Below are 20,467 nucleotides of genomic sequence, written 5' to 3' on the forward strand. Positions count from 1 at the left end.
AGATTTATTTAGTGCTGCAATTACAAGCATTATACTTTCGTTAGCTCTCACAGTCTATCCCCTATCAATGTCTTAGTTGCCATTCTGAGAATATACTGATATTTTGAAGCTTCAAAATATTTTCACCATCTGGTAACGTCTTCACCAAAACAACCACACTACTTCATCAGAGGGCGCCGCTATACTGTGTTAATAGGAAAAAATTGACTCATCATCGCGGCCCTACGAAAGCGGATGTCCAACTAAGCTGTTGAAAGCATCACTACAACTCCTGAAGCGGTGCATGGATTGCTTAATTGCTCAATTGCTCCTGTAGCGCATTATCCAGCCAGATGAGAATGTGAAAGTGCGGATTTCGGCTTCGCTGGAATTCCACGGCAACACGACCAGCGGCAGCACTCCGCCGCTGGTCGTGTTTTCCCTTTACCGCTTCCTGTATTCGTGCTGCTCTGGGAGTCCTAACCATGCGCTGCCTAACCACAGCAGGACTGCAACAGCGCTCAAATGGGTTGCTAGGCTAGGTTTTTTGTATGTGAAAGGCTAGTGACGTCACTGTCCGCATTACGAGGTGCCGTGGCCGCGGCAAGTTCAGCAAGTAATGTTTACATGGAATCGTATGCGGGAAGGGCTAGGTGCTTGGCATTGTTGGCAAGAACACCTGATTGACAAATATGTGGCTTAGATGCTTGTTTTGTTGTTGTTTATTATTTAAAAAATGCTCTGCTTTGTGTTGTATACGTGATAGGGAAGAATGCAGGCACTTTTCGGAAAAGTCTCATCAACTAGAGGTTCAGATCTACACTGTAAAATAATTATTGGAGGAGGTGCGGCTTGTTCTATATCGTGTTTCAGATCTTACAATTGAAGGCTATTGAACCAAGTGACAGTGTCCTGTTCAGTGACCTGTGCGTGCGCTCGATGCATATGCCATCGTCATCATCTGTCTATTTTATGTCCTCTGCAGGACGAAGGCCTCTACCTGCTATCTCCAATTATCCTTCCCTGCGCCAACAGATTCCAACTACCTCCGACGAATTTCCTACTTTCAGCGCTCCACATAGTGTTCTGCCGTTTTTGACTGCGTTTCCCTTCTCTTGGCACCCATTGTGTGACCCTTATGGTCCACCGGTTATCTAACCTGCGCATTACATGACCTGCACAGCTCCAATTTTTTCTCTTGATATCAATTAGAATATCGGCTATACCGGTTTGCTCTCTGATTTAAAGCACTCTCTCTTTCTCTCTTGGCGTTATGCCTAGCATTCTTTGTTCCATCACTCTTTGCGCGGTCCTTCCCTTGATCTCAAGCTTCTTTGTCAATCTCCAAGTATCTGCCCCTCATGTCAGCATTGGTAAAATGCACTGATTGTACACCTTCCTTTTCAATGATAACGGTCCGCTTCCAGTCTGGACCTGATAATGTCTGCCGTATGGGATCCAACCCATTTTTATTCTTCTATAAATTTCCTTCTCAGGATCAGGATCTTGAGCATAGAGAACATCATGATCATGGTATTTGCCATGCTGTACCCCTCTTTCTAGAAAACAAGAATATGCTATTCGCGCAGTCACAGAAAGTAATTGTAAGTAATTTTAACACGAGGTATAGAAAGTTATACTCCTTTATTCTAACACGATACGAGATAGAAAATATGTATTCCAAATTTATAACCTGTCTCAGAAATGCGCTTGCTAATCTTTACATTTTCGTTAAGCAGAATAAACCAACATTAAATCTGCGAATATGCGCACGAATGATGCCCTTTGGGTTAATGGTAGGGCAAAGACTCAAGCACATACACGTGTTTACCTATTACGAATTTTCGCAACGACAAAACAAATAAAAAAAGCAATAAGACTGTTGAAGCTCCCGAAATGATAACTGAAGACGTCTTATTGCTAGCGAAAGCAAAAATGAACAACAAATGCATCGAAAAATGATGAAGCACTTGACCTCCATGGCGTTCGAAAATCGTTTCTTAGCCTTCGGAACATTTGTGCGCTTGTAGCGATTCACGAAAGGGACAATAAATACGCTCTGTAAAGCTAGTGGAAAAAGCACAGTCAGGTTTACAGGCTTAAGTCATGGCGCATTATCTGAAAACTTTAGTGCTTGCGCTGAGCCTTATTGGTCTGTCTATGGGACGAGGTACTCGTCAAACGGTAAGGCCACATAATCTTAGGAACTCTTGCATGCTCGCGATGGATCATCAATAAACTTTAAATCATTTAACTTTATAATGCTAAAGGCCAATGTGCATAATTTGGTAGCAACGACAGTTTCTATCAAAATTACCAGCATAGGTTACCGCAGAACTTCCATTTATATTGTCAAAATATGGGTAATAACCCCGGCTTATTTTCTAGCCACGTCCGTGGATCATCGAATGAGTTTATCTACATTGTATACGATGTGATGATTGCGTTAAGCAATAATTACCACAGAATTACTTTCATGTCTGCGTGATGTCCCGAAAATGCTCATTGCCTTCTTCCAATCAGTGATTGACTGTTCTTTCCAAGAGTTAACGCAAACGTTGAACTATGGAATTCGCAAATTGCGAGTAATCCGTGGTTTTATTAACGAAAGCATGATGCATAAATGGAAACGTAGTCACGGGATGACACAATAGTGGTGATATGTCTTCAGAGATTCACGGTAACGTCTATGACAATTTTAGGTTCTCCCATTTAACTAAACGGACTCATGCATGCGATACTGGCTTTAAATAAATGAGTACCAAAGCCACTGCATTTCATCACACACAAGACGCATGAAATTTACATGGGCAAACGATGCTCTTACTTTTTGTCTTAATAAATGTAGGTAATTTTCCCAAGATTTACTCTTATTACTCTTATAACTACTATTATAAGTAGGTTTTCTGCTCCTGAGGCGAACATCCCTAAAATAACGTATTTGTTGACAATAAAAACAGGAAACCGTAAGAGTGCGCAGAAAAGTGCAACGTTTAAAAGGAACGCTGTTTTATATGTGCTACCAATCATTTCTATGTATAACATGCACGAAATAACGTAGACAGTTATTCACGCTACCAAACTTTTGTAATGCATTAAATAGACAAAGTGACGGCGCATCTGGTTTACTGTGCAAGTAGCCAAATATTTAGTAAGCAAATATTATTTTCTTATGTGGCTCTGGTACCGAGGCTTACTTTTGTACAACTGGTTAATTGCGTCTTGAACGTCTTCGAAACGTCAATTTGTTATTTTGAAATTCAGAAGACAAGCGCAAATTTACCCATATATGCCACTTGTACTAGACGCTCCTTGCATTTATGAGTGCAATATGCACCTTTTTTTATAGGTATGGACGAAATTTAGTCGGTCACTCAGTTACGCTGATGTTTAGTTTTTATAGCTGCAAGCACAAAAATTTAAACCAGACTGCACTGTTTTGGTGCGATGCTCATTGTCATTAGTCAGACTCGCGTAATTGAGACGTGCCAATATTTTTTTTGATTAGCCTTTGCCTATAATGTCGGTGGCGCAAAAGCAAAACGAAAAAACGTAGCCGCAATTGCTACTATGAAGGTACAACACCGCAGAGCATAAAAAAATAACAAATGCCAAGTGCTTGAGGTAGCGTTAGCAAGCCTGTGAGAAAATGACGATTCCAGCTATGCGCATAAAGTTGTGCAACAGTCTCGAAGAACAGTCCCGTAGAATACGTCATGTTTTCTACAATATATAGTTATATAGCAAAATTTTCTTACCACCTTGTGAATTTTAGTACTGTCGGAGCGTAAAACCGTTAGATAAAAAGAATCTAGTTGTTAAGCCGCACTGTATTTTATGACGTCTGTTCCCTCTAACAAGGAAGTCAACAAGAGCGAAAAGTTCTACCTTGCTTCCATGAAACTGCGATGCAGACGTACCAGCAAAGCCGAAATACACAATTTCGACAGTAAGAATACAATTTTCTGCCATAGCAGTCTATACAGGTGTACGTTTATTCCAATCTTATTGCGGCGGAAATGCAAATTCAAAGTGCTGGTCGAGGCTTCTGCAACCTATTGCACTGCTTGCTGGAATGAAGGCTTCAGCAGAGTGGGAGCCCCTGCAACTGGTTACCAGTTTACTAGAAAACAGCGCTTCCCGCGACTTCACCTTAGAAAGAGTGCCGCGCCTGCTGGAGCGTGTTTATAACCGAAGCTTTGTTTGACTCATATATATGTATGGAAATTAGAAATTAAATGATGAACAATTCATTCGTCAAAATATTGCTATAATGAATTAGCGATGTTATAGTACTTTTGGCACATTCCAGGAGACGAGTATCTATGTGTCTAAGAATTTTTGTGTCGGTTTTCCCGTCCACCTCGGCTATGGGTTAGTGGTTGAATTGGAAGTGCATCTGGCTGCTGCACCGAGGGAAGATTTTAAATCAGTCGTCCACCAAATACAATTTGAGACAATTTTGGAAAATATCTACGCACATGCGGCTCTTCAAGGAACCTCTTTGATGTCTAGGTTGGCCACTGTAGATGTCAGACTGGGGAGGAGCCGCTTTTCGAAGCAACTCCTTGATGCCTACTTAGGTCACCGCCAGTGGCGTGCATTCCGCACGAGAAAAACGCAGACGCGTACGCCCCAGAGATGCAAATCAGTCTCGGCGAAGGCACGCTTAGCGTGGCGGCGTACCTTGCCCCACCCGAGAATTTCTGTAATGGAGTCATAAGAGCAGTCGACGCAGAAATCAGCAAGGCTGAACTTAGAGCGATAATTGTAAATCAACGGAATCCAGGTTCTTTGGAGGGCAGGCGGATCAAGAACAACACCACAGTGGTGGTGCTGCTTTTCGAGGGCATAAGGGTGCCCAACCACGTGGCATGCGGAGCGATCATATTTCGGTACATGCTCTACATACGCCATACGGAAGTCTGCTATGGGTGTAGAGGACTGGGAGATCGGGTTGACGTGTGTCCCAACACGGGAAGCAAGTGGTGTCGCAGCTGCGGGAAACTATCGCCGGCGAAAGATCACCAGTGCTATCAGAAATACATGTTGTGCCGTGGCCGCACCCAACAGCGGCGAAGGAGCGCAGGGACAAATTTCAAGTTCCCTATATCGTAGCAGCGGAGCCGACGCGCCGAGCAGCTGCAGCTGGCGACCGACGTCAACACGGTGGGTGGCAGGAGACGCTCGCGTACGCCAGTTCTGCGGGAGCGCAGCACCGAGAGAAGCCGCTCTTGCACGCCAGCTGCGCGGAAGCGCGGCCCAATCAGCCGCCGCTCTCGATGAAGAGGGCGCTTGGTGTCCAACGTGGGGATCCATGAGGAGACTACCTGGGCGGATCGTCTCAAAGGGAAGCGGATGGAGGAGCTACAGAGACCCACGGAGGTAACGCGGCCGGCTTCGCCAGAGCCCGGTAGTGGGTCGCACGTGGGCGAATTACTTAAGAAAGTTACGCAGCTTAGAGAGAAGCTACCCCGACTCAAAGCCTTCAAGGCAAAGCTAAGCCCAGGGAAATAGAGGCGAGCGACCAGACACCACAGGTAGTCGAACATATACACCGCGTGGGACTCACTAAAGCAAACCGTAAGGCCCTCTGTGTAACGACGAGAGCGTATCGGAAACGTCTCAGGGAGAGGCTCAACAAAGAAGACATTAGAGGAACTACTCAGGATAAGTAAATAAAATCAGGAAAGTATCAACTTTTTCTACAAAGAGTAACGGTACTGAAAGAAAAGCCGGCGATTAGGGCCATAGCCAATGTCCGAGGGCAAAGCAAGGCAGTCTTTCACTCCGACATTGCTTCGGGTGTGGAGCAAAACATGTTAATGTAGCATGATGGCGGGCGATCATAAACAGCTGGAAATATGGCAGTGGAACTGCGCTAGTTTTCAAAGGCTCCGCTACGGCAATTTTTGGCGAATGAGGCTGAAAAATCCCAGATTTCAGGTATTACAGGAGACATTATTTAACGACCCTACACTCTGGGGCTTTAACAGTGTGTCGATCAGGAACGAGTTAAGCAGAGGACTAGCCCCGATGATAAAAAAATTCCAGCCTTTATTGAACATCTAATCCTATCTGGACGGGGTGAAATGGAGACCCTTTTCGTGGAGGTTATGCCGCACGGGCGTCTTAAGCAGAGCGTCTTTGTGCTTAGTGTTTATAGCCCACCGTCAGACCAGAGACAGACGTTTAACTCCCTGCTTAGAAAGGTGACGTCGATTGCCAAACACTCTCTCCTCATAGTTGCCGGGGGCTTTAACGCCCCTCATACTCCATGGGGCTACGTCAGAGGGACTGTAAAAGGAGAGAACCTGGCGAGGATCTTGGATGATCTCGCGTTTACGGCAATCACAAACCCAGGCTTCCCCACTACGCAGGGCACGTCAGTGGCGCGAACACAGCGCCTGATTCGGCGTGTGTAAGGAACGTAGGTCACGTCATCATCATCATCACCATCATCAGCCTGGTTACACCCACTGCAGGGCAAAGGCCTCTTCCATACTTCTCCAACTACCCTGGTCATGTACTGATTGTGGCCGTGTTGTCCCTGCAAGCTTTTGAATCTCATCCACCCACCTAACTTTCTGCCACCCCCTGCTATATACGCTTCCCTTCCCTTGGAATCCAGTCCGTAACCCTTAATGACCGTCAGTTATCTACCGTCCTCATTGTATTTCCTGCCCATGCCCATTTCTTTTTCTTGATTTCAACTCAGATGTCATCAACTCTTGTTTGTTCCCTCCCCCAATCTGCTCTTTTCTTATCCCTTAAGGTTACACCCATCATTATTCTTTCCATAGCTCGTTGCGTCGTTCTCAATTCAAGTATAACCCTTTTCGTAAGCCTCCAGGCTTCTGCTCTATACGTGAGTACTGGTAATACATAGCTTTTATACCTTTTCTCTTGAGGGACAATGACAACCTGCTGTTCATGATCTGAGAATGCCTGTCAAAGGCACCCCAGCCCATTTTTATTCTTCTGATTATTACAATCTCATGATCTGGATCCGCAGTCACTAACCGTCCTAAGTGGCTGTATTTCCTTACAACTTCCAGTGCCTCGCTACCTATTCTAAACTGTTGTTCTCTTCCGAGACTGATAAACACTGATTTAATTTTCTGCAGATTAATATTTAGAGCCCCCCTCTGCTTTGCTTCTCAAGGTCCGTGAACATGCATTGCAATTGGCCCCTGAGTTACTAAGCAATACCATATCATCAGCAAATCGTACGCTACGAAGGTATTCTCCATTAACTGTTATCCCCAATTCTTCCCAATCCAGGTCTCATAATACCTTCTGTAAACACGCTGAGGGTAGCATTGGAGCGATCGTATCTCCTTGCCTGACGCCTTTTTTTATTGGGATGTTGTTGCTTTCTTTATGGACGACTACGGTGGCTGTGGAGCCGGTATAGATATCTTTCAGTATTTTAACATACGGCTCGTCTGCACCCTGATTCCGTAATGCCTCCATGACTGCCTAGGTTTCGCCTGAATCAAACGCGTTCTCGTAATCAATGAAAGCTATATATATGGGTTGGTTATATTCCCCACATTTCTCTATCACATGCATGATTGTGGGAATATGGTCTATTGTTGAGTAGCCTTTACGGAATCCTACCTGGTCCTTTGGTTGACAGAAGTCTAAGGCGTTCCTGATTCTATTTTCGATTACCTTAGCAAATACTTTGTGGGCAGCGGACAATAAGCTCACCGGTTTATAATTTTTCAAGTCTTTGGCATCCCCTTTCTTATGGATTAGGATTATGTTAGTGTTCTTCCAAGATTCTGGTACGCTCGACGTCATGAAGCATTGCGTATACAGGGTGGCCAGTTTTTCGAGACCAATCTGCCCACCAATCTTCAACAAATCTGCTGTTACCTGATCCTCCCCAAGTGCCTTCCTCCTTTGCATATCTCCCAAGGCTTTCTTTTACTTCTTCCGGCGTAACTTGTGGGATTTCAAATTCCTCTAGACTATTCTCTCTTCCATTATCGTCGTGGGTGCCACTGGTACTGTATAAATCTCTATAGAACTCCTCAGCCACTTGAACTATCCCATCCGTATTAGTAATGATATTTCCGGCTTTTTCTCTTTACGCATACATCTGATTCTTGCCTATTCCTAGTTAGTAGGAAACGTAATGTGCCCAATAAGCAGGAGAAACTCGGCAGTGACCACTTCGTAGCGGCTGTAACATTAAGGGTGGACGCCCGACCGGCCAGGGTATTTAGGGTCATGGACAGGTAGGAGTTGAAGAAACTTTGGAAGGGGCGAGCGAGTACGTTTTCCTCGTATGGCGAGGCTATCGACTCCCTTATGCAGGACGTATTGAGGGCTCCTAAGGTGGTACAAACGGAAGCGGAAGTCCTAAAAATAGACCCGCACATAGCGCACCTGTTTTAGGCCAAATCCTCAATTATGATGAGGCGCAAAACAAAAATGCTAAATAGCCGGCCTAATAGAGAGATCGAGAGATATTGCGCGGAGCTCAATGGGCTACAATGGGACGAAGTCTGCGCGGCAGTAGACGGGCTCATGCGCTTAGGAGGGAAGTGGAACCTCCTCAAGCACCTCCTGGTTGACGCGCAGACTAAGTGGAATCAAAGGCAAAAACTTAGTAAAGTCATACGAAGGCACAAACAGGAGGGAGGTACTGAACAGTCGCTTTTGAATGTGGTCGTGGATATATACCTTCCCATGGGGCCAACGAAGGCAGAGGATTGTCCGCCGATAAGATTTCAAGCAGGCTATTACGAAACCTGGAGGCTAAGGCAGTGGAAACTGGATGATAAGGCAGGAGGTCAACAGGGTATGGCAGATAGGACAGGTGCCCGACGGATGGAGGCCGGCTAAGTGATACCCATTCCTAAAGCTCGAAAACCCCTTCCTTTCGATAACATGAGACCAATGTCACTAAAATCGTACACAGGCAAGGTAGCGGAGCGCGCGATTTCGAACAAGGTTTCCGGGTACGTAGAGCGCAGGCACCTCTTCCCACATACTATAGTTGGCTTTCGGTCCGGCCTATCGACGCAGGAGGTTGTGCTAATGTTGAAGAAGCAAATCTTCGATAGCAGCACCCGGTACGTGAGAGGGATTGTCGGTCTGGATATAACTAAAGCGTTCGATACTTCGTTACCTCGATACATACTGTAGGCCACGGCAGGGATAGGCCTGGGAGTCAAATTCGAGGTCTATGTCAGGTCCTTTCTCATGGAACCGCTACTATTCAGGCGGGGCCGATTAGGTCGAGCGTGTAGGAACTGGGGGCTCGGTGTACCACGCAGGGATCAGTCATCTCACGAATGCTCTCCAATATAGTCATGGAGGGTTTTCAGACAGGCTTTTCAGAAGAGCTTCGGCAAGCAATATCGACTCGGAATGCGCAATTGCATAGACGAGATCATAAAGGCGCCGGTCACTGCCCAGGTGATTGGGCTATCGTCGCCCAAAGCTGGCAGGCGAATTGTTGACGAGGTTTACATGGCTCTTAGGATACTGGAGGACCGGCGCATAACAATCACACTGGAACGAGGGCGACGTACCTAGTGAAGCCCTTTCCGCGAAACGTCCATCCACAAAATAACGAGGGTAGACGTAAAGCACGTGCAAGAGCCACATTGAAGAAAGTTAGGGACGACAGAGGCTCTGCGTTCTTTGTCGATGCGGTGTAGTACGGGAACAGGAAAATGTTCGCGTTGTCGGTTGCAGACGGGAGCGAGGTTGCTTCGCTCCTCCGCCTCGGTAAGAGCGGCCTCCCGAGTATAGCAGAGCAAATTGTTGTTGCACGGCCTTGTGTGAGCCAGAGCGTTCCCAGATTTATACCAACTCGAGAGACGCAATCAGAGCCTCCAAATCGGGTAATCTCGCTCGAGAGGCGGCCTCTATTCTAGAGAGAAGGGCTTGCCCCGGTTTTCTTTGAAGCAGATGGCTCCCCGCACACATGGGGACGAACGTTCTCGAGGGCTTCCCAAACGTCAACAAGCTGGCCCACGACCATGCACGAGAACTCACGCGCCGCAACGGTCTGGAGGCACCGGTTGGGAAGGAAGGGACTATGAAGAACGATCCATTTCTCATATTTAATGAAATTACTTAACATTACCAACTTGGTAGGAGAGTTTATCCTCTTCCTCACCCGAAGCTCAGTACAGGTCAGTCAGCTACTCTCAGAATGTGGCCCACGGGATCTTTCCCGTCGTGGGGATTACTCAGTAGGATATACTCGGATGTGGATCCTAGTTGCCCGACTGCAGTGAAACCTTTTGCTCTATTGCTCACATGCTCTGGCGATGTCCCGCGTTGCCTAACATCCTTCTCTCGAGCGAAACCGAATGGGAGGAGGCCAACAAAAGCACAGTATTCCGAAAGCAAGCCCAGGCTATACAAAGGGCCCGAGAAAAGGGCGGATCGTCACGGCGTTCTGTCCTCTACGTTGGCGCAGCCAGCGGCTACCATGGCCTCCTGTTTGGGGTCCTGACAGTAGCTCCTCCAGATCAAATAAAGCATGTTGTCTGTCTATTCTTTTCTGTGACATGACGGCACCAATGAACCACCACATTGCTTCGTCTTATCGGACCTCGCTGCATGCTTTGCCAACTTATGTTCGTCAACTTGTCTGACAGTGTGTTGATTTAGCTTGTCTCGTTGTATGGTCCGATGTACGACTTTGAAAAAGTCAGTGCACTTTTGGCGCCATTGCTTCATACCAAAGAGACGTTCATTTGAGGGATCGCCAGCGGTTTGTGTCCTCGCGAATAAAAGTCACAGCAAAAATATAAATAAAAACGTAGTTACCTTTGCTGGCTTTAGTATCTTGACGTGGATGTTAGACACTACGGAGGAGGTTTTGAGCAGCTGTTGTAGGCGTTAGTCCCTTGTAGCCCGTCCCCTGCCCCCTGGCTACGCCTCTGGTCACCGGATATGCTCCAGTAGGTGGGGGCAACTGTAAATGAACGTCTTAATGCCATCTCTGGTAGTTAGGTATATGCCTGTGGAAATGTGCCGTTCTACTATGGCGAAAATGAATCTTTCAATTCCTCCAATGCTGTTGGCATCAAACCTACGTCACAAGCGTAGCTCAAGCAAAGCAATACGGCGCATTAGTGGACTGTGCCAGAAATGCAATAGCTATGTGCTGCTTCGCAAAGAACGTCTTTCACGGCAACGCTTTAGCGAGCTGCGCATTGAATGCACTATGTGCCGCCCTTCAATGAATCTTTCGCCAAATCGGGTCATTGAGCATGTGTCACAGAGTGTGCCGCGAGTGAGGGCACAATGCTCAGTGTTTGCAGCCACCGGCCTCGAACCCTTCTCCTTTTGCACGCCACGCACGAGCTTCCCGCCAGTGCTACCTCATGGCGCACCGTATCCAATGAGAAGTGCGAGAGAGGACCCCGGTTAGCATATGACGCATCTCTCAACATTCGCATGCACCTGCGCGCCATACCTTTCGGACGCCACGTGCATGCTGCGTGGCAGTAATGCTAGATGGCCTCAACAGCGTTTGCGGAATCCTTCTGCGCTCCAGCCCTCAAAGGAAAATGGGTATGACAGTTGCCATACGATCTGCGGCTATATTGATCAAACACTAAACGCATCACTGTTGACAGCCATCATCAGATTAATTCGGTCCATTTTTTTTTATTTCGCACAAAATTTTCGTCGACTACCTTAACGTTTACTTCTGAAACCAATTACAATAAGACATACTTGGGTACGGAATTCAAGCGTTCAGTTGCCCAATTTAGGCAGGAAGTGATAAAAAAGCACCTCCTATTCTGCTTCCTTCCCTGATGTTTTTTGGTGCCCGGAGTAGAATAGCGGTGGTGGCGTAGTTTATTGTTCAAGGCATAATTTATATTCCAGAAGGTTTTCTTTAAAAAAACACCTTGTCTGGTATAGGCATAACATAGTCCCAGTAGCGTAGGCAATTTTTTTTGCGTAGAAAGAAGGCGCCCTTTTGGTAATGCACCAGGCCCGTATATATGAATATCTGAGAGTCTTATCGATAATCACCATTATGATAGATGTCGTTAGCGATATATGGGTGATTCATGCAAGACATAATAGAATTAAGTAGCTCGCTAGTACATGCAACAAATAAAAGTCTAAGCAGAAAAAAATGAAAGGCAGTGGAGTGAGTTCAATACACTACAATACTTCCAGTATTAGCTATGGTGTCATTCCAATAGTCGCTTTCCAGCGTCGGTAGCAGCTGTCGCCCGGAATGACCATAGATAGGCCCAGTTTCTGCGGGGATCAAACCTGTGACCACAACATGCGAGCCAGCTACTCTGCCACTGACCAGCCAACGCTGTTTTATCAACATGGTGTTTATTACAATGAATGAAATCATTTATGTACACAAACCATTTACAGTAATATGAGCACCAGGTGGTCGTAAGCAATCACGCCTGCGCTAGCTGGGAAAACAGTGCCCTATAAACACGTCCTAGCGGGCGAGGAAATACGCGACGGGACATGCGCGTCGGGTAGAGTTGACACGTGCACATTTTTCATTGTAGTTGCCGTGTCTGTGCGTGACCAGCGTATGAAAGAATGGTTATTGTCGGATACGGTCCTGTTTATAAAGGGGCTATACAAAGCGCGACATGAGCAGTAGGTGCCATCAAGGGGCATGTGTGCATGATGAAGCACCTAGTTGCATCTTCCTTACTTCCTTTTTGTCGAAGAGAAATTAATATTTACAAAACACAAAAGAATGTTAGAAGTTGTATTCAAGTATCCAGGCACTATCACTGCTTTCTTTGTGGCAGAGGATAGCGGTGTGGTGCTTTTTCGACGCGGTTACTCCTAGTAAGGGCGTCTGGTTGTAGCAGCGCCGTGTCTGGGTCAGACTGCGAAAGCGGTTCAGCAGAATCAGTCGTAGGGTCGACCACCAGTCACATTTCTGTGGAATTCAGGTGCTCCCTGGTGCGCCTCAGCTGTTGTCCGCTCTCTGTGAGTGGACTGTACGACCATGGTGGGCCTGTAGGGCCAATGACCACAGCTGCGGTCCATGTTCTGCGTGTGGTGTCGCATACAGACAATGGAGAACCACTGCCAAGCGCTGGCTCAGGCTTGGCAGTCCGGTTGTAACAGATTCGTTGCTATTCCTTTATATCTCAAAGACAGTTGGGAAGGGACTCAGGTGGCGCATTCGGATGCTCAAGGTGCTGAGGGAGCACTGGCAGTGGAGTTCGGGTTTGACGTCCCATCAAGCCCTGAGCAGGCGACTTTAGTTCTACACCCCTTGGCATATTTCTCCATTCAAGTAGAGCTTTGTAGAAATGAAACGTTGCAAAAGGGGCATTATTTCGCAACTTTTTCACCTCTTGAACTACACGCTCCACCATGCCGTTACGGCGAGGACAATATGGGCTTGATGTTATGCGGACGATTTCTAGCTGGGCCGCAAAAGAGCGGAAGGAAGCACTGTTGAAAGGCGGTCCATTATCACCGCACAGATTTGTCGGAATCCCATGAGTAGCGAAAACAAGCAAGCCGGCGTTGTTTACGGCTTCTGCGGTTGATTGACGTAACTTTTGAATCTCGAAAAAGAACGAGTAGAAATCAACGAGGATTAGGTACGTCTGAACATCGCGGTAAAATATATCAAGCCCCAGGACTTGCAATGGCAGACTTGGTATCTCGTGGCTCCGCATAGGCAGCCTAGTGTTTCTACGCTAGTACTTTCGGCAGGCTGTACATGACTGGACTAGAGCTGTAATGTCCGCGTTCATTCCGGGCCAGAACGTTACCTCTCTCTGGATCTCTCTGTGGGCGGCGTGTAGCAAACGGATAACCTCCGGTCGCTTGGCTGTATCAATGACAATCTTGTTGCTCCTGATAGTACAAAGGCGGGCTCCAATAAAAATTACTGAATTTGCATTTGCGGATACTCACAAAACCGAGCAAGATGATGCGCTTTTATTCGAGCCGAAGGATTAGTTAGTTAGGACATTTTGCTTGCGGATTTAAAAAAATAAGCATAACTGGGACTTTCAGTGCGGTCACACAACATTTAAGAGAACGGTAAGTATTTCTGCGCTTGCTGTAACGCAGGATATCAACTGTAAATACGGTCCGCAATGCTTGGGAACAACGCACAGTAAAGTTTAAAGTGTGATTATGGCTCATTTTATGAACACTAGCGATTGTGCTGAACCTCATTGTTCTTTGTATTGGGGGCGGACATAACAAGACCAGGCCCACTACGACAACGATGGTAAGGCCATGGCCATATTAGAGCCTTGAATCAGCAGCAATGCTGAAACTACAACAGGGTAATATATACCACCCATTTATATATTTGCGTTTCGTTGACGCTCATGGCAGGTTTTAGCGACGTAACACAATGTAGCCTATATTTTAACACAAACCATCATTTTAGAATATCAATCATTGAATAACTTTTGTGTTGGTTGACTGGCCACCTTCCTTAAGCCACTCGGATCTTTTGCAGGACGCGCACTATTAGGTGAGCGTTGCGTTTTGCATAATATATAGCGTAATTTCTTTTCTCTGCCCGTCATGTACACACAATGCGCATTCTGGTCGCCACTTTACACTTGGCTATAAAATTTACACAAAAACGCTACCTATTTTCGCCGCATAATGTTGCCTAACATTCCGCTTATAATCGAAGGTGTTAGACCCTACTTACGAACAAAAAACGGGATCGTTCAATATTCTGCACAGCGCATACTGATTTCTAATATAATAATAATAATATAATATAATATATAATAATTTCTGTCAAGAATATAATATTGTATTTCCTTGCAACCAAGCATGCAGATGTGATAAATGACTTTCTGTAATTCGTACTTCTATCCCAACTTCGAAACATTTACGCAAGATACACGGGAAGAAAATATCAAATAGCTCACAGAAAAATCTGTCGATAGCGTACCACTCTCATTTGCGCAAGTTGGAAAAATGTTTATTGGACGAAACGTTTAAAATCTAAACATCAATTTATTTTACGCGAGACTAATTTGCATGAGCTGGCGCGGGGAAGCGGAGTACTCGATGGTATGTACTGTACATGCTAGAACACCAAAAGAAGCAGCCGTACTCTAATTTCGATGTTCTCTCTATGTCGAACCACAAGAACTGAATGTGGCGAGAGATTCAAATGATATCAGCAACTTTCGGGTATGTGTGATCTTCGAGAAATTAACTGCAAGTCATATCGTGGAAGGTAAAATTGCCGCAAACGGACCGTTTTTCGGAAATATACACACTAAATGTGCTATTAAAGAACTGGTGGGTGAAGTTATCATTTATCAAGTCTTGTCATTTGTCATTTCTATATCCAGGCAAAACCGAAGCAACCGCTCCCTGATATTACCCTGGTAAGTCCATTAAAGCTAGTCATCTGGAGCTATCAGTTTATATTAATTGAGTTGAAGTAGGCAATGTCTTGGAATACATGCTCCCTAATAACGCAATGATAGACAACGAGAAAGCCAATAAAGACCAGCAAATAATGTCTAAACTACAAATGATGCCCTGCGATTATCTTCATTTGCTTACTCCTTCCAATATCACGTTTTCTTGGCGTTCCTTCCTAATACCGCCTGTGAAGCGCACATTGAAATTGACATTGCTGTGATTCCTTTGAAAACCAGCAGATAATGGGCACACGTGAAATGCCATATGTGCTGTCATAAGTACTTAGGGGCACTTATTACACTGATGTTAATATCCCTTCGCCTCATATGAAGATTCTGACGGTAAAGTAAAAATTTGGTACCACAAAACTGCATCAGAATGTAGCGTTTAAATTCCATAGGAGACTGTCTTTGATGACGCTTTCACAACTCTGGATCGCCAATTCAGTCCTCATATTAACAAGAAAATCAGCGTGGTTGTCTCCTCTCACGTTAATGAACCGTTTTGTTAATGTGCGAATGTTCTCCACGATCTTACCTTCAGCGATAATGAAAGTGATATCGCGGTGCTGTAAAGGCTCGTTTCTCAGTTTATGGCATTTCTAAGTTTTAGGCTTGCCTTCCTAACACGTGGTAAATACAGCAAGAAGGAATTTGGCATTTCATGGACCATATATTAGAAACAAATTGCGACTGTGTTGATCCAAGTGTCGTCGTAGTATAACTTGCGACGTGCGTCCCGCACATAATGGTACCACTAAATAATGCAAACGCACGGCCCTATTGCATAAAGAAAATATTTCCTAATTATTCGCCATAGCACATCTTCCCTCAAACGCCTCTAGCAGACACAGCAATATTGGGTGTAATGGCTAAAACAGATTATGAGCTTTCGTTTTTATATGGCTACAAGCAGGACCCAACTACAGGGCTTCACATATTCCTGATCCACCTCTTGTTCTCACGTTTTCCTATAGGTCGCCTGTTCTCTGAGGACTGCTAAATATTGCAAGGTAAAAAACGGGAATAAGCAGTAAGCGCTTACGCTAGTTCTTTTCTGTGGTACTTGGAAGGCGTGAAGCCAAAATTAATCCTCCCACAATATGCAGTGGTCATTATTTCAGGATTGTACAGTCCTCTGCTATGACACGCTTTGATTATTTTATGCTGCTTGCTCATTTGAATTGCACTCTAAAAGTGACCCGTCGTGGCTCGGAGACGTCAGTAGTAAAGGTATCTTTCAGCGCAACATTTCCTTAAAACGGAACTTATGTCACCTTTGCCGTCAACGGGACACTGTTCAACATGCGCTGTATTCTGAATAGATGAAGATATGAATATGATGAATAGATGTATTCAGCGTTGCTCTGTATAGACCTTCCTTTATGGGCATATCACAGAAATATAAAGTGCAGATAGAAAATGTACGAAAACGCTGACATGTATTCCAAGAAGGTCTCTAAATTTTTGTTGATTAGCTATTATTTATTCATTGTTTTGGCTTTATTTGAATTATTGTTTTCGTTATACGGTTTTTCATCGAAGAATTGATTAATCGAAATTTTTGTCGCGTAGTTTATAAAGGTTGCAGCACATGCGTCTACATTTGTAGAAAGCTATTTTAATGTTTGGAAGGTGGAACCAAGCTAGAAATGCAATCTTAGAGCACGGTGAGGGAGCGTAGACGTTCAAAGGCACAGAAGGTGTTCACAGGCGTTTCGTCTTTTCCGCTATTTTTATCAATATCTTTATTTTTATGCTGACGAAGCGATGTCTTCCGAGTGGTCTCCGGTAGTGCAAAAGTGCGTTGATCAGAAATAGTCCTGAGCTAATTTCAAGAAACCATAATTTTGCATTAGAAAGCGGTAATGAGATTTACTAGCAAGAAAATGGCCTGAAACATTTTTGGCGATTGCCAAGCATGATAGGGCAAGGTTCAACCTATGTTCGAGATAAACTCTTGTCGCTGAAAAAAAAACACAGACTTTTCTCATCGGAAAAAGCCTTACGCGTATAAGCATCATCGAGTGACAAGGATTAGGAGCGAGAAGAGAGGGGGTTAACCGCTTCGCGAAATGCGAAGGTTATGGGTTCGGTTCCCACCTGCGGCAAGTTGGTTTTTCATCCACTTTAATTTCCATTAATTTATCGTTTCTTTATTTCATTTATTAAGCACAAGTAATTTCCCCTATGTTGTCCTTGGTGTCAGTGTTTGTTGGTTTCTTATGACATGACTAATCAAAATCGGGACCCTCGGTTAAACCCCTCTCTTCTCGTTTATTACTTAACGAGGGTCTCGAATCCGGCAACATTGATGCCTGCAGGTAGCATGTGTGGGTTTATTGACCAGTTGCCTTCACCCATAAAGATCACGTTCTCGTGACGCCTGCGGCAAAAAGGGCGTTCCACGTCCGCCACCAAGGTCTGTGAGTGGTGGCGCTGGCTAACACTCCCAGGGTTCTACTAGTACACATAAATGCCCAAGAAAGTGGATGGGGAAACAGCGCCGTGGTAGCTCAATTGGTAGAGCATCGAACGCGAAGTGCGAAGGTTGTGGGTTCGGTTCCCACCTGCGGCAAGTTGTTTTTTCATCCACTTTAATTGCCATTAATTTATCGTTTCTTTAATTCATTTATTAAGCACAAGTAATTTCCCCTGTGTTGTCCTTGGTGTCAGTGTTTGTTGGCTTGTTATGGAAGGATTAGGAGGGAAATTTAATATTTGTATTCAACTACAATGCAACTTAGTCGCCGCGAACGCTTGTGATGAAGTCTGATGATCATGCTTCATTTGAAAACCTACGTAGACCCATTTACTCGCTAGGCTCGATGTTTTGTGACTGACTCAAGTGATCTTGTCTTTGCCCGCGACTGCTGTTATCTATATTAAAATTTTGTAGTTACAATGAAATCCTGCAATTTTACGTGCCAAAACCATCAAGCGACAATGAGGCACGCCGTAATGGAGGACTCCCCATTCAATTTTACCACCTCTTGTTCTTTAGCGCGCACTTAAATTTCAGTATACGCGAGCGTTTTCGCATTTCGCCCCCATCGAAATGCGGCCGCCGCAGCAGGAATTGAACCAGCGACCTCGAACATAGCAGCGCAATGCCATGGCCGCTGGGCTACCCCATCGGGTGGTGATATAGCGGATACGCTAAATACGCTACGAGTGTTGTCTTGCTAATGTCACGTTCCGATGGCGTCGGAATGCAAAAAAAAAACACGCGTTTCTTGTGCACTGTGAGCCCGTTAAAGGTCTCCTAGGGGTGAAAATAATCCGGAGTCCCCCACTACGGCGTGCCTCGTAATAAAATTGTGGTTTTGGCACGCAAAACCCCAGTATTTCATTTTCAGTTATCTTCCTCACGCATTCATTCATAGAAACTAAATTTAGAAAAAAACGACAAAGTAATTAGAGACTGCCGTGTTACGCGAGAGGCGGTTAGAGCATCAGAAAATGCGTGAAAATGAAGCTGTTCCGCAGGGGGAGCGCAGCGGAACACAGAGGCGGGTCTTTTTAGTTATGTCATTGGAGCAGTGCTCACAGGGCCACCATTGCTCGGATACTAGGCTAATAAAGTTTGATAAGGAATAATCTTTAATTTGTGAAAGACTAAACAGAGTTGGCACTAGTCATCTTGGAAAAGATAAACAATATGTGCTATCAAGTGACAATTAGAGGAGAACTACAGAAGTTGCATCGCACTAGAGCAGCCTGTCCTATAAAGTTAAAGAAGAAATAAGGAGAATGGCAAAAGTGAAAGGCGAAGTCCAAATAAAATATACAAGAAATTGCAATATGCACAGGCAATAAAAAGTTCCCGGTTTAGGATTTTAAGCCACACGCTGTTTCCTACAGAGTGGATGAATTTCAAATTGGCTGGGATGCTTGGGTGAAACTCACACCTTCTCTGAATTGCCGCACAACCAGCATGCGAGAATAGACGCACGGAAGCTATAGGTTTGCTGCAATCGACGTGGACTGCATCTCTATGTCAAACACATGCTGCGAACCCCGGCGTGGAAGCTTGTCTTTGTCACTCTAGCATAAATTAAATAACGTTTGTTTTTCCCACGCGCACTCACTCAAACGCGCAGATGTATAAAACTATATAGGAACAAATAGGGCGGAGAAATTTTATGTTGTATTGCGTTGAAAACTGTTCTGTTGTGCACCATATGCCGCTTATATCAGACAGCGAAATGAAGAGCGCTAAAATGACGGCGAGCTTTATTGGTTCCTTTTGAACATGATATCTTCGACGCTTTAATTTATTCACAGATGTACAAGAACGACGAATGGGTACGTCTCCATGCAACTACCTCCAACAACACGCATAAACATCCCGATTTTTACTTCGAAGAAAGGTGTTATTCTGATTATGTGTACCGATCAAGCAAAGACGGTTGTACCTTTAACCGACCGTAAGGCTGTTGCACATCGTTAATCGTGCTTTCTCTTTTAACAAATCATGTTTTTATTATTTCAGGGCACATTGGGAACCATTGCAATGCAACGTTAACCCGTGATGGAGACAGTGCAAATTACAACGCTACGAATGTGAGTTGCATAGGTAAGTAAATGGCCGGTGGCAAATATTTTTACTGCCTGGGAACAAACACTATACACCAACTGAAAAGAAAGCATTTTTTTTACAACCAGTTCCACGAGAAAATACACAAGGTGTCGCAAACTTTGTAAAGGAAGGTTGAACATTCCGATTCCTGGCAACAGTATGAGAAACCTATGATGTAGGATTATTGTTCAGTTTATTATACGAAGCAGGGAGCCTCCTGCTCCCTGCTTCGTATGCTGCAGTAAAGTTGGCGTCGCCATGGCAGTTTTCGCCACAGTAATCTTTACGGCTAGCATGGACTGCGTTGTCATCAATTACGCGGTTCGGATGCTTCTTTTGAGCTTGCTCTTTATTGAAACATATGCTGCCCTGTATGTTGTATGCGTGATTGCCAGGAACGCATGCACTGTTCGCGTAACTTTCCCGAACGCTTCTAGCCATTGCTTTAAGGGGTGTTTAGCCATTGGTGACGATAGTTTTCTATCGACGTTACGCCACG

General features: G+C 45.0%; 1 protein-coding gene and 1 long non-coding RNA gene across 5 annotated transcripts in view; one reads left to right on the top strand and one right to left on the bottom strand.

Moving 5' to 3' along the window:
• Positions 1-4,986, bottom strand: part of LOC142587024 (uncharacterized) — a 39,971-nt gene extending 34,985 nt beyond the window's left edge. Inside the window, exon 1 of the long non-coding RNA XR_012829333.1 lies at positions 4,892-4,986. This is a non-coding gene — a long non-coding RNA (uncharacterized LOC142587024). The remainder of the gene's footprint in view (positions 1-4,891) is intronic.
• A 210-nt stretch (positions 4,987-5,196) lies between these two features.
• LOC142587025 (uncharacterized) overlaps positions 5,197-20,467 on the top strand; it is a 33,521-nt gene continuing 18,250 nt past the window's right edge. For 2 of the 4 annotated variants that reach the window (XM_075697908.1, XM_075697909.1), the window contains exons 1-3: positions 5,197-5,364; positions 19,674-19,816; positions 19,882-19,965. In XM_075697908.1, coding sequence (XP_075554023.1) covers positions 5,297-5,364; positions 19,674-19,816; positions 19,882-19,965 — 295 coding nt within the window. In that variant the 5' untranslated portion in view covers positions 5,197-5,296. Of the gene's footprint in view, positions 5,365-15,309; positions 15,348-19,673; positions 19,817-19,881; positions 19,966-20,467 lie in introns of those variants that run through there. The other 2 variants (XM_075697910.1, XM_075697911.1) reach the window with 2 other exon arrangements.

The sequence above is a fragment of the Dermacentor variabilis genome, chromosome 7, assembly GCF_050947875.1.
Source record: "Dermacentor variabilis isolate Ectoservices chromosome 7, ASM5094787v1, whole genome shotgun sequence".
NCBI classification, from domain to species: domain Eukaryota; kingdom Metazoa; phylum Arthropoda; class Arachnida; order Ixodida; family Ixodidae; genus Dermacentor; species Dermacentor variabilis.